Here is a 13,607-nt window from a genome sequence, read left to right as displayed (position 1 = left end):
GCCCTTGCGTCACCTTTGTGGCCCTCCTGTGGAATGAAAGTCCCAATAAAGGGCAATGCATGAAACAGATCCTTTTCCCTGAGGATGTAACTTTATGTTAGTCATTAAGCAACTTCAAGCTAATTGCATTATGTTGCCATCTAAGAACTTCGATTATATGTTGTAAAAGGGTTATCTGAAACCATTTGTTTTCTTTTAAATGTGAAAGTTCAAATGGAGGACATCTATTGTTTCCTTGTGTTTGTTTCCTTTAGTGGTGGGGAGAGCTTTGCTGCGATGAAGTGAGTTTTCTTAAGGACTCTTGGAGACATCATGTAATTTCTGGCTGCCAATTTATAAATATTTGCTTTGCATTGAACTTTTCCCATGTTTTGCACTTGGTGTAGTCTGTTACAGAAGGATTTTTCTCCCTGGTTTTTGTATTTTATCTCAGACTCAATAAAACCCCACCTTGAATTCACTCCAGCTTCTTCTTGATGGGCTCTGAATGTCTTAACTTGTTGCCAAGATGGCCCATCTAGAAAAAGTGATGTATATTTTAGTCACAGCATGAATTTTCCTGTGATGCTACAGGACCAGTGCTAGCAAAACTTTTTTTCCCAGTTGGTTTGTTGGTTTGTGTGTTTTTTCCCCTTCCTTTGCGCCAGTCTTCTACATGTTTGCCATATCAGATTTTTTTTCTTTCAGCAGGATTAATATTGTGCAATTCCATTTGTTCCTGGGATTAATTTTAATAATTGTTTTTGATGCAGCCTTACAAAGGCTTAGCTAGAAAGCACCTATGTCCATTTAGATATTGGGATTACAGGGCAAGACCACTTTCTTTTCTTCTCTCAAAGCATGACCTTACTTGCAGATAAGGGGAAAAATGCACTTTTTTAGCTGCTATATATACAAGCAATTCTCATAGATGCCTGCTCTGTGATCCCTGACTAGAATTTGCCCTGTAATACCTTTAATGAATAAAACTTAAGATCTTTCCAGTGTTTGTATTTCCTCCGTAGTGGCATCAGTCTGCTAGGCTCCCAGCTAAAGACTGTATCAAAGTGGTGCAAGTAGCAACGAGCAGACAAGTGTCCAACCTGACTTGCCTCATGCTGGCCAATTAATTACAGGTGTAATCATGGTAGGGACTCCCAGTATGGTGTGGATGACTGAATGTTGTAGCTAAATGGCACAACATTTTCTCCTCTGTTACCAGAACAATTTTTTTTTAAGCTCTTCCTTTATTCTTTACTCTTTATTTTTCTGTCTGTTGCTCTTGAATATACATTTTCTGTATAAAATGGACCTGGTAATGCTCAAGAGGATGAACTTTAACAATGATGGATGACTTGTATAGCAATATTCAGGGTGCCATCAATTTGCACTGCCTGGGATCCTTCATGCCAAAGAAAAGGAGGAATGAGAAATGTGTGCAAGAGCCGTACCTGACCTGTAACCTCAGGAACTGTTACAGTTGGTGGTGTAAACCAGGCTGGTTTGAAGGTTTGGCCTTGGTTTGATAGTTTCTGTCACCGGTGGAGAGTGTTATATCTATTGTAGATATACACAGCAATGCTTTCTACAGCTGGGAAATTTCCAGTCAGAGGCTTCACTGGGGAGTCTTCTTACCCACAAGTGATTTCTGGAATTAAAGGGTCTGTGCTGGCCTTCCCCTTGTAGGAAGCACTGTGCCAGCAGAATGCTTCTAGGCAGGCTTTCTTCCAAGCAGAAAGCCTTCAGTGTCATCTGGGAAGCTCCTTTGTCATCAGCAGCCTTAAGAAAAACACTTATTAAAGGAGGAGAAGGAAAAATGCTTATTACTGAAAATTGTGTCCATGGAATGGTCTCAGGGTGAGCATATTCAAAATGTCTGTCTGGGAGATGATGCTGCAGTGTTACTAAATGGTTTGCTGAGGCCTTTCTGTATCTCCATTTTTTTTTTTTTTTTTTGCTTTGAGCAGTGCAGAGTTAATTGCCTGATATTAAATATTTATAGATTTTATTGTTATTCATTGCTAAATGCTGTAAGGACTTTTCCTGATGCTGGAAAGCAGTCAAGACTCATTCAGTCTTAAGGAGCAGTCTTAGGAGATGGCAGCCCTGAGGAAATCCTCCTTTCAGGGCTTGAAGCACTGGAGCTGCCCTTCTCCTAATGTGATTACAACAGTCCTCATTGTGTTCAGATTTTTGATTAGCAAACCTCAAAGGGTCAAATTCAGCCCAAGGGACGGAAGATTTGTGTCAGTTCTTATTTGCAGTCTAAGTGTGCTCTCAACTGTGGTAACAATGAAGGACTTTCCTCCCCAGATAGTAGCATCGCAACTAAGTGCTGCCAAGTGTTGGAGAATCCAGGGTCTGTGCTAAAAGCCTGTCGCTCCTTCAGGGGTTTATGATGTGCCAATAAGTTTTTCTTCAAGTTTCAATATTGTTTTCTGAGGTTTTAATGAGATAACAAATAACACTGCTGCACTGCTATGGCAAAATGCCATGGATCAGGTAGCTTAGCTGAGATGTCTGCCATTGTAAGGTCAGCATTTGAGTACCAAAGCTCTTGCCAGAACAGCTTGAACATTCAGTCTTTGCTGCCTTTTTATAGCTGGTTTTACCTTACTCAGAGGAGTAGGATCAGTGACTTTTTCAAAAAAGGAGATAGTGATGTTGCTAGAGAAAAGATACCAAATGCTCTATAAATACTAACGAGTCTAATTTCTCTGCATTCCTTGGTCTGCAGAATGCAATGTGCTTGAATTCCTCTTCTGAAGAAGGGTTATTTAGACATATGGAAAAACATCTGTTCAAGGCATAAATAAATAGTGTTCCAGTGGGTTATACAATGTGAAAGACCATTCAAGGACTCTGTGCCTTACTGTCTGCCATGATATAATCCTGGCTATGATTTCTTGAAAGCATTTTTTAAAGGAAGGGAAGGGGAAAGGGAAAAGGAAAAGGAAATGAAAAGGGAAAGGAAAGGGAGAGAAAATTATGTATGTTCCAGTGCTTAACCTGAAGTGAAAGACACATATGGAGCTCTAGGGTGTGTAGAGTTCTCTGGGACAGACCAAATTCTCTTTGGATTTCCTTTTTGACTGTTAAGGAAACACCTTCCTGCAGTACTCAGTTTCCATAAACAAATCTGTACAGTAGTTAGTGAGGCTGGCTTGAATTTGGAACCATATGTTGATATATATGGATATTCCATCCTCCTCTTTGGTAGCAATACAGCCAGACACAGAAATATCTCTACTTGGAAGTATACTGAAGCATACAGATGCTGCTGTGGGAGGTGGGAAGGAGACAAGGTGCTGTGTAAATAAGTGGGTAAAGGTTTAGTGAGAAGGTGTAAAGTGTGAGTTTATAAATTGGTGGGTTCTTCTGGTAGCACCATTTAGAGGGGAATATGGAGTTTGCTTTGGTTTGCTGTTGTCAGCAGTCAGGAGGTTTGGAGTCACTTTCTTAAGTCTTCCCATGCTAGCAATGACTTGACTTATTCTGAGAGGGTGTTTGGAGTCATTCCCATTTCCCCTGTGTTCTTGGATGAATGTGTGCCACTTTCCTGTGTGAACAGCACTTGAACTATGGCAGATGTTGAATTGTTTGGCCTGACACCACTGCACCCAGGGTCACTGCTTTTACAGACAAACCAGGGCTTTTTTCAGGTGAGGTTGTGTTTCAGCCTTCATCTTGTCTCATTCTCTTTTTAGGTGAATGAAAGAAGAATAGTGTGATCTCCAGCTGAGGAGAATGGGGAGGGGGTGTGTGTGTGGAATTGGGGTCCTATCATCTCTAGCATAAGTGATGGGCAATCTGAGCAATCTGATCTGGTTGGGGATGTCCCTGCTCACTACAGGGATGTTGGGCAAGATGATCTCTGAAAGTCCCTTCCACAACCCAGTGCATTCTGTGCTTCTGTAAATTGTATTCAAGCTGTAAAGGATACTCCGTGTTGAGGGTTGTATGTGTTCAACAAATAAATTGACTAAATAATAAGGCAAATAAATTGGGTTTTTAAGCAAGGTATATCCCACAGTGCCTCTCTTTTCCTAGTATTCCTTTTGAATCCATATCCCTGATTTATAGAACCATAGAATGGTTTGGGTTGGAAGAGACCACCAAAGGTCATCCAGTCCAACCCCACTGCAGTCAGCAGGAACATCCTCCACTGGGTGAGGTTGCTCAGAGCCTTATCACGCCTGACCCTGACTATCTCCAGGGATGTGACCTAGTTTAAATCTTCACTGAAATGATTTATACACTGTAACATCATGGTGAGTTGTATCTGAAACAAAATCTTGCTCCATTTTTCTCCTAGTCATGCATCAGTTTGTCGCAGGATATTTTGTTTATGCACTTTCTGTAATGATGCTGCGGTTTCTTCATTAAAAAAGAATGAAGAAAAAATAGCCAGTAAACACCAAGTCCCTTCCGAATTTAACTGTCTTTGTAGTAATTAGGAAATTACAAATCCCTGGGAGTACAGTCATGCAGATCTTCTTTCTCCATGTGCCAACTCAATCAGCGCCATTCTATATGAGAGGAACATGAACAAAAGGCAGCAATCAGAATCGCTTGATTCAATGACCACCTGTTTCTTTTAATTAAAAATAATAATTTCGCCTGAATTCCAGGAGGGGACTGCAAAAGCTGCCTTTGAGTCATTGTTGCACTGCAGTTTGAGTATAGAAAAGGAAACGGTTGGTAATTGTCAATACCAATTAAATATGATTTGTTTCAGTTTGTACCTTCTTAGCTCTGTTCAGATTAATAAATAATAGAAATTGGACTTAGGGATGGAGAAAGATTTATGTTGTTGTCTTTGGCCGAGGTGTCATTTATTTTCATGAAAGACTTTTCCTCTGCAGAACTGGAGACTCGGTCTTCATTTCTGAATGTCAGGCCGGCCCTTGAACCCAGGGTTGAGCTGGCTGTGTTTTGGCCTGGCCCTGCTGCAGCTGCTTTCAGATGTGCCCATGTTTGCACAGCGCTCTGCCGTCTGCTTGCGTAAGCTCAGGGCTCTCCAGCCTCTGCTTTCTCTAAAATCCTTCATGAAAAGAGCCTGCCTCTTCTCTTCCCCATTGCATTCCTGGTGTACAATCTTAAAGACAAATTCACTTGTTTAATTTTCTGTATTTTTTTTTGCTTAGGCTTTCTTTTCTTATCCCACCACTGCCTTTGTTACTGCAGAGTTGAACACAGCTCTGTTTATGCTCTTCAACACCTACCAGTACATTATAAGGTGTGTGCCTGGCTTCCCCTCCTGCAGATGCCAGTGCAATGAATGATTTCTCTGAGCTATTCCTTTGAGTCACTCCAAACAGTGAAACTCCAAATTCTGCCTGGGGGTAGGATTCCTGGAAAGAGTCAATGTGTAATTTCTTACCAACTAAGAAAGCAGGGTTATGTCATTCCTCCATTGCAAGAAGATGTTCTTAGTAACTTGTGGAAGATGAATTCCAGGGCCTTTATCAGGTGGATTTGGAGCTCTACGGAGTCTTGCTTGTGGAGATTAACCTCAAGAACCACTGCCAAACCCTGGAGCTGGCCCTGCTTGGAGCCAGGGGTTGGGCTCAGTGCTCACCAGACACCTCTGCCAGCCTCAGCCCTTCCATGGTATTTTCGATTCCTCAGGCAGTAAAGTCTTACCTCTTACCATTGTTTACTGAAAGCAACAGAACCTTTTGACACTGCAGCTCTGAGAGGAGAAATAGCAAACAAACTTTAAGCATTTTGTGATAAAAAGTGATACGATCTTAGTCATTCCCAGGAGTTTCAGACTCTCTCTGCTTTCCCTCTCCCATGGACACAGCCTCATTTGGGCAGAGAAGGACAGCCCTGGTGACCAGTTAAAGAACAAATTCTTGCTGTTTCTTGATTCTGGGCTCTGATCATGGAAGCCGTATTTTAAGCCCTGCAAGTTATTTCCAGTCGAAGCATCTGCCTCCTTGGCTCTCACAGCTCCTCGAGGTTGAAGCCGCTTTCTCAAGTGAAGGCACCGTGCAAACCGCCAACCAATATTTTTATTATCTCAGCAGGAAAATAAACAGCAAATAGGATGATAAATTCTTTCAAACTCACATGGTATCAGAATGGGGCCTGGGATGTTGTAGTTGCTGTGAAAGGTGTTGAGAAAAGCTGGGATCTGAAGACTTTCATAACTGATTCGGAACTTTGCCTGAGGATGGCGTGGGATGAATGTGGGATTTGGCTCCGCGCAGAGACAAACACACAAGGTTCTTCTTAAATATGTTTTATTAACTTGGTATTCACTCGGGGAACTTAAAGCTGGGTTAAGTAAAATATACATGGTACGAATTGCAGGGGTTTCATTGATCTCTTGCAACAGCCTTCCTTAGGATCCATACTTTAAAGGCATTTGGAGGTGGACAAGGAAAGGTGGAGGGTTTGGTGCTTCTGTTGTGGAAGGAAATGTTTACAAGTTGTGCATTCTTCAATACAGAGAGAAAAGCAGACCCTGCCAGGCTTCAGGGCTTTTCTGTTGGTAAAGAGGAAGAGTGATCTATTATCTCTTACATCAATTTGTATGTGGTTTTGCATGTATTTGATATATTGCCTCCCATCTGTTTTCAGCAGAAATTCAAACAGTACCACAATTTATGACACTGAAGTTCAGGAATTGTTTTCTTTTATCTCATTGAAGTAATTTGGGATCTCTTCAGCTTATTTAAAGCAGACTTGATGATCTCAAAGGTCTTTTCCAACCTGAACAGTTCTATGATTCCATGAACCTGCTTTTCCTGTCTACCTTTTGAACTAGTAACAAAGTGTTTAGTTGGAGATGAAGAGCAACCCTGTCAGGGAGGTAGTGAATGGAAAACTGAGCACATTTGCATTTATTTACACAAAACTGCTTTGTTGTTGTAGGCCCTGATGCAACCTTAGGACCTTAGGGGTCATCTGCTGCAGAACTCCTTTTGAGTTATTTTTGTAATGGAAAATAGAATTTTCTCTTTCTCCCAGAGTATTTTTGCATTTTCTGCTTCTTAGTGGTCACAGAAATAGCTGTTCAGATAAGGAGGGAAAGAAAAACCCTTTCAAGAACCATAGGCAGTTTAAAAAACAAAATTAATCTTACATCCTGCCTAACACCTTGTTAATGTCTGTGTGTTGGTATTAATGACAGAAAACAGGCATCTTCTCCCACACCTTGATCTCTATCAGAGGTTCTGGCACTGACAGATCTGCCTGTGCTGTTGATTTAAATTCTTTCAAAAAATCTCTCCAAAACTTTTAGCTATGTCACCCAGAAGATGCCAAATTAAAGGCAATACGGGCATAGGTTCAGAGGTTTTTGCTCTTCACTGGTTATGGTGACAAGTTGTTGATATTATGGAGTCTCCTACAGAGAAAGGACTTGAACAAATGATAAACACAATGCTCTTTATTATAGAAAAACTCCACTGCTGCATCCTCATACAAAGTGTCTTTCGGTGTATTTTACACTTTACAGCAATGTACTGATTTAACGCCTGCAAAATTATGGTCGGTTCAGTGTTGCTATCAAGGGGAATAAAATTCTAATCAAAAGGGAGCTGTTAGAAAGAATTCAGAGCTGTAATGCTCATGAGCTGGTTTGTGATGTGTTGAAGCACAGTTTGACATGTGCTGCTGGTTAACCATGCGCTTTCAATTATTGCACACCCCCAGCTTTGATCCAGAAAAATTATGGAATGATTTCTCACAGGGGGGTGCCTTCCACGGCTGTTCAATAAAGCAAATGGATTCATTTGTGCTAAACAAAGAGAAAGGAAGGCAGGGATGGTGGCAATACTGCTGCAAAGGTGGGGGCAAGATGTAGTTCAGTGATAGTGCAGAGATTGAAAAGCTTTAGGTTTTGGTGAGATGCCTCCGTGTTCTTCTGCTTCCCTCTGCTGGAGTGTGGCCGGATCCCTGCCCAGCTGCCAGCTAAGTTTTGGAGCACATGGAACCACTTTGAGCAGAGCAGGAGCTGGCTAGCTGTGCAAGTATCTTCTGCAAACTCCTTTAGTTATTTTATAAAGGTTTGTGCTCTGGTTTTGGTTTTCTCTCAGAAGGTGCACATGGTGCAAATCCCTGTGCAGCACAGATCTGCAGGTCAGAGAGATTGTGTGGCTGCCTATCCCTGCAGCATGGCTCACCTTTGAGACTAATGACTAATATTCTGGGTTGTTGGGGTTTGTTTGTTTGTTCTTTTTTTCCCCAGAGCTCTATGGGGCGTGGATGCCCAGCTGCTATTCATCTTTACAGGGGTGCTGCACCCATATGTGTCATTACCAGCACTGAAACTCCAGCCTGTTGTGCTGCAGCCAGATTTCAGAGCACTGTAGTTTTCTGCCAATTTAAAGTTTCTTTCAAAGACAAATCCTGAAGTGTCTGTGATACTGATTGCCCAGAGTTTCCTTTCCCATTTAATTATACCACATTGAATTCAGTTGTGCTTATTAAAAAAAAAAAAAGCAGGGAGGTTTGTCTTGATAATAGCAGAGAATTCACTTTTTAGCATGGAAATAATATGAATTTTAATAGAGCATATAATTCATCACTGCTGAACAAGTGCTTTTCCATTGCTTTCCCATTGCCTCTTTCCCCCTTCATAATTTTGATGGATTTTGGAAACAGAAGTGGGTTTTCCCTTTAGAGTTTCACAATTAATCCATGCCAAGTTTAGTGCAAAGTTCAGTTCTCTTGCAAATAGCAGCCATTATTTGGCAGTTCATCTGTCATATCCTGGCTTGGCTCCCTGTGTTTACTATGAAATATGACTGCCAGCTATGCTTTGGGAATTATTGAAAGTTTATGTTGATTAAAAGGGGATAGTTGAAGAAAATTGAGAGGAGCTTACCTCTCACACACATCATTTCAGCTGAAAAATTCTAAAGACAATGCCATTTCCTCAATAATTCATGTAAGTCATTTAATGCATATTTAACATTGAGAAGTATTAAGCTCTATTAGCAACTAATAAGTGAATTGCTGTTACCACTACAAGTAATTAGTACTGACAATGTAGTAATTATTACTAATATAGTTACTTACAATTCAAGTATAAACTATAGATTCAGGGGTGGTTCTAATTGCTTGTGTGAATACAGGGAACAAGATTAAAGGGTTTTATCGTCTGTGATGGGTGTAAAGAGCTCTCCTGGCTTTCTCTGTATGTTCTCAGACTTCCTTGTAAAATAACAGTGGTTCACACAAATAAACCCACAAATAATAACCAAAAAATGCATAGGACTGAAAGAAAATAGGATTAAACAGTGATGAGTCACAGAATCACTGTGGTTGGAAAAGGCCTTCAAGATCTTTAAGTGCACCCATTATCTAACTCTACCATCTGACACCATATCCTGATGAAGAGTGTCCTCCCTTGTTTGTTAGGTGATAAAGATTATTTCTTTTAGGTTCCTTTATTTAGTTCTATTAAGGGAATTTTAAAAGAGATGTTTCCTACATGTAAAGTTTCAATTTCAGGAGTAGATTTGGTACCCTTTCTCTGTCCTCTGTTTGGTGGTGGTGGTGGTTGTTTTTTGTGGAGGTTTTTCGTGTGTGTGCTCTGCCTGGAATGACTTCATGTGTGCATACAGAATAATAACTAATAATAGAACATACCTGCTGCTCTTTAAGCAATTCATTCATATGGAATTGTTCCTTTTGAACATCATACAGTGGGTCTTTCCACACAAGGAGAGAAAACTAACATTTGTTACAGAAAGCAAATGATGATTCAGGTTATTTACATTGAGTCATGAAAGGGCAGCTTCAAGGTCTGCTCCAACTTCATTTATTTATTCCTGTCACTGGGCTGATTTCACTGTCTTATATTTATACATATATTTTAAAAATGGTTACTGTTTTGTATTACTCTGTGGTTCCATACAGCTCAGGGCTCCTGCAGTGCTGCTTTGCAGTGAGTGCAGCAGAGTTGTCCTTACATGTCACAACATTTGTTAAGCCACTCGCACACCCCTGCTCAACTTAATTACCATGTGTATGCCATTGATTGGAAAGGAGTTCTTTGGTAGTGTTTGTTAAATAATGCTAGTGTAATATCCAGGTTCAATGTATTTAACAGACATACACTATAATAATTTCCTGTAGCTCTTTCCCTTCTATATCATTAGTTTATACTCATAAATACCACTTATGTCAGATGTTAAACACAACTTCATACATCTGTTTATTCACTGTCATTCTTACAAGCTGTGGGGTTTGTCCTTCTCAGCAACAGATGGGCCTACCACAGTAATGTTTAAGTGTATTTATAAGGCAATAAGCCCCCTTAAGTCTTCTAAACAAACCAATTTAAGGAGGAAGTAGCTTTGAAAATGTGTTTTAAGATGTTTGGAAGGCATACAGTCAGAATAGAGCATCAGATAACCCTGTAGCAGAGCAATGTTCCCATGACCCTGCGCCACGAGCCCCATTGGCTATATCCTTAATAAATAACGAAGCAGATGTTCTCTGGAGCATTGGATCTCATTCCATTTAGGTTGTTAACTGTGTTTGCAAAATAAATATGGTTGTTAGCAGTTTGCATTTCACATCTCAGGCTGTATGACAAACAGAACTGCTGAAACAAGTCTCAATTTGAATTTTTAATGTAAAGACTTTACTCACGATCCTGAATGCTATTTAATTTCTACCTGTGCAGGGGGGAGAATAGTGGTTAGGGGTTCATCCTGAAGCTTAGAATTAGTACCAGAAAAATTCACATGCAGAATGCTTATCAAAACAAAACCAAAAAACCTTAACAAACCATACCATGGCAAAATACTACATTTTGAAGCAAGATGTTGCCTTCTAATAGTCAGATTTTTATGATAATTGCTGTTAGAAGTTCCCACATTTATTGAATTTCTTGAGAAACTCTTTGAAGAAAGAGTTAGCAGGTTTTCCATTCTCCTTAACATTCTGTGCTCCGGTGCTGGTGTTTTTTTGGGGTAACTTTTATTGGCAGGTGTCTTGAAAAATAAACTAACTTTTCAATGTACAACTTAATAACTCCTATCTAACCTAATGGTATATTAATATAAACTGTAAACAGAAGGAAGATGTTGGCTCGTTTTGCAGTTGCGTTTTTATTTAGCATGCTTCAATGAACCAAAGACTTGGCATTTCCTCATTTCCATGGTCTTCCTGTGAAGAATTTTAGGAGTTTATTTTAAACCCTAATGCATTATTCAATGAAGAAGAATTACCTCCCTTCCCAACTTTTCATCCAGATTGTGCAGTGGTAGTCTTGATTAAAAGACAGTTGGGGCTGCCAGTGGTCACAAAGGATAGCAAAACAGAGATGATGTGCTGGATGATGTATAGAGCTGTCACACATCTCCAGATGTTTGGAACAGGCTGCAGAAATCTGGGGTGTGTGTGAAGTTCTGTGGCTGTGTATATGTAGAATGAACCTGACATGGGTGAACATATTGAAGATGTGATTTCTTTAAATGTTCATGGCTTTCCAAAGGGGGACTCTAAAGCAACCTAGTTTAGCACTAAGCATCCTTGCCCATGGCAGGGGGGTTGGAACTAAATGGTCTTTAAGGTCCCTTCCAGCCCAAACCATTCTATGACAATTCTATAATGTGTCACACATTTAATTGATTTGACTGTATTCCCTTTCACTGGTCCTAAATTAGAAACCATTTCCAAACTGCTGGTGGCCTTAAAATGTCCTCACTCTAAATTTCTCTGTCCAAAAATCAGATGGGAATAGCACTGCACGTAAAATATTTACCACATGACAAGTCAGAATTTGTTCACTGTCATTTACAGTAACATGGATTATAAATTTGCAATATTTCAAGATAATTCCATATTTAAGATCCTGATTTTAGTTGTTGGAGTGTGTTTCAGAATAGCCCCTGAAGAGTTATTTCCCTCCTCTCCTGCTGGATTTTGTGTCATCGTTCCAGGCTGGTGACAGCCACACACTGTAAACAAGCAGAGTGTGTATGACCCCTTAGCCCCAGGCTGAATGCCATCATTGTACTTTATGTGTGTGTACAGTAAAGAAATGGGAGCTTTAGTGTTGGTGGATCACTGGAGCAAGCCTGCGTTCCTGAGCTACCAAATTCTTCCTACCAAAATCAAAGATAAGGAAAGTGACCAGCAGTATGAGGGAAGTGATTCACCCCCTCTGCTCTGTTCTTGCAGGACCCCATCAGGAGTACTGCATCCAGTTCTGGGGCCCCCAGCATAAAAAGGGACATGGAACTGCTGGAGCAGGTCTAGAGGACAGCCACAGATATTATCAGAGGGCTGGAGAACCTCCCTTATGGAGACAGGACACAAGAGTTGGGGCTGTTCAGCCTGGAGAAGACTCTGGGAAGACCTTAGAGCAGCCTTCCATTAAGCCAGGAAGAGGCTTTTTACAAGGGCTTGGAGTGATAGAATGCATAGCAATGGCTTTAAACTTGAAGAGGGCAGATTTAGACTGGAGATTAGGAAGAAATTCGTTCCAGTGAGGGTGGTGAGACACTAGAACTGGTTGCCCAGGGAAATTGTGGATGCCTCCTCCCTGGAGGTGTTCAAGGCCAGGTTGGATGAAGCCTTGAGCAACCTGGGCTTAGTGGGAGGTGTCCCTGCCCATGGCAGGGGCTTGGAACTAGATGATCTTTAAGGTCCCTTCCAACCTAAACCATTCTATGAATCTATGAAATTAGGAGCCAAGACCAGTGTACCTCTACCACTGGAAGGGTTGTGAACAAGCTACAAGCTGAAATATAATGTTCTATAGTTTCAGAGCTGGAAAGTTTTGGCTATTTCAAGTAATACATTAAAGGTGTATCAGTCTTATTTTGTATAACTTGAGAATCTCTTTATGTTTTGTTTTTTTCCTTCCCTTCAGGATCCCAGAAGCAAGCACAAATTCAAGATCCACACATATGGGAGCCCAACCTTTTGTGACCATTGTGGGTCTCTGCTTTACGGGCTCCTGCACCAAGGGATGAAATGTGACAGTAAGTGAAGTTTTGCTCTGTTACTAAAAGGGTACTGTAGAAAGTAAGTTGAAACACAGCTTCCTAGTTGGCTGTTGTTTTTTTTTTTTTCCTGTAGAAAATGCTATTCCAAATGTCAGCTATTTCTATACTGTTATATTTCAAGTGGATATTTCAGTGCTATAATAATACAGTAATGAAAATCACCTGTTGCTGAGAACATGATGTATTCTGTTTGATGTGGCTGAACAGCCTTTGCCATGGCAGTTTTGAGAAAGCCTCTTATTTGGACTGGTCAGGCAAATGCACTGTTGGAGACTGAAATTTCAGTTCAGTTGGTAGCCGAGGTCCAATATTTAATTTGGATTTCACTTGTCTTGGAAGTCTCCTGCCAGAAAAATCTAATAATCAATTTAAACCTAACTGCCTTCATTGCTAATGCTGGCATGAATACTCTGTTTTCTTAGTCACATTCCCAGCAAGTCTTTATTCCATTTTCACTTGGTTTTGATCCTTGCACTTCATTACTGATATTTTTAGGTTTCTGAAGTAGATTATTTTATTCTCTGTATTATTCACTGTCCACAAAACATATTGTAAGATGGGAAATAGCCATGTCAGTCAGTTGAAAAACAAGCAGCTGTAATCTGAAAGTCTTGACTGCAGTTAAGCCCTGTGATCTTTAACTTC

General features: G+C 40.5%; 1 protein-coding gene across 3 annotated transcripts in view; it reads left to right on the top strand.

Moving 5' to 3' along the window:
- PRKCA (protein kinase C alpha) overlaps positions 1-13,607 on the top strand; it is a 158,076-nt gene that overhangs the window by 85,087 nt on the left and 59,382 nt on the right. For all 3 annotated transcript variants that reach the window (XM_068151135.1, XM_068151134.1, XM_068151133.1), the window contains exon 4: positions 12,827-12,938. In XM_068151135.1, the coding sequence (XP_068007236.1) occupies positions 12,827-12,938 (112 nt within the window). The remainder of the gene's footprint in view (positions 1-12,826; positions 12,939-13,607) is intronic.

Source organism: Melanerpes formicivorus, unplaced genomic scaffold (assembly GCF_026170545.1).
Source record: "Melanerpes formicivorus ecotype bairdi unplaced genomic scaffold, bMelFor1.0.p_v2 SCAF_21, whole genome shotgun sequence".
Classification (NCBI taxonomy): Eukaryota; Metazoa; Chordata; class Aves; order Piciformes; family Picidae; genus Melanerpes; species Melanerpes formicivorus.
This window is presented reverse-complemented; position numbering and strand designations above follow the sequence as displayed.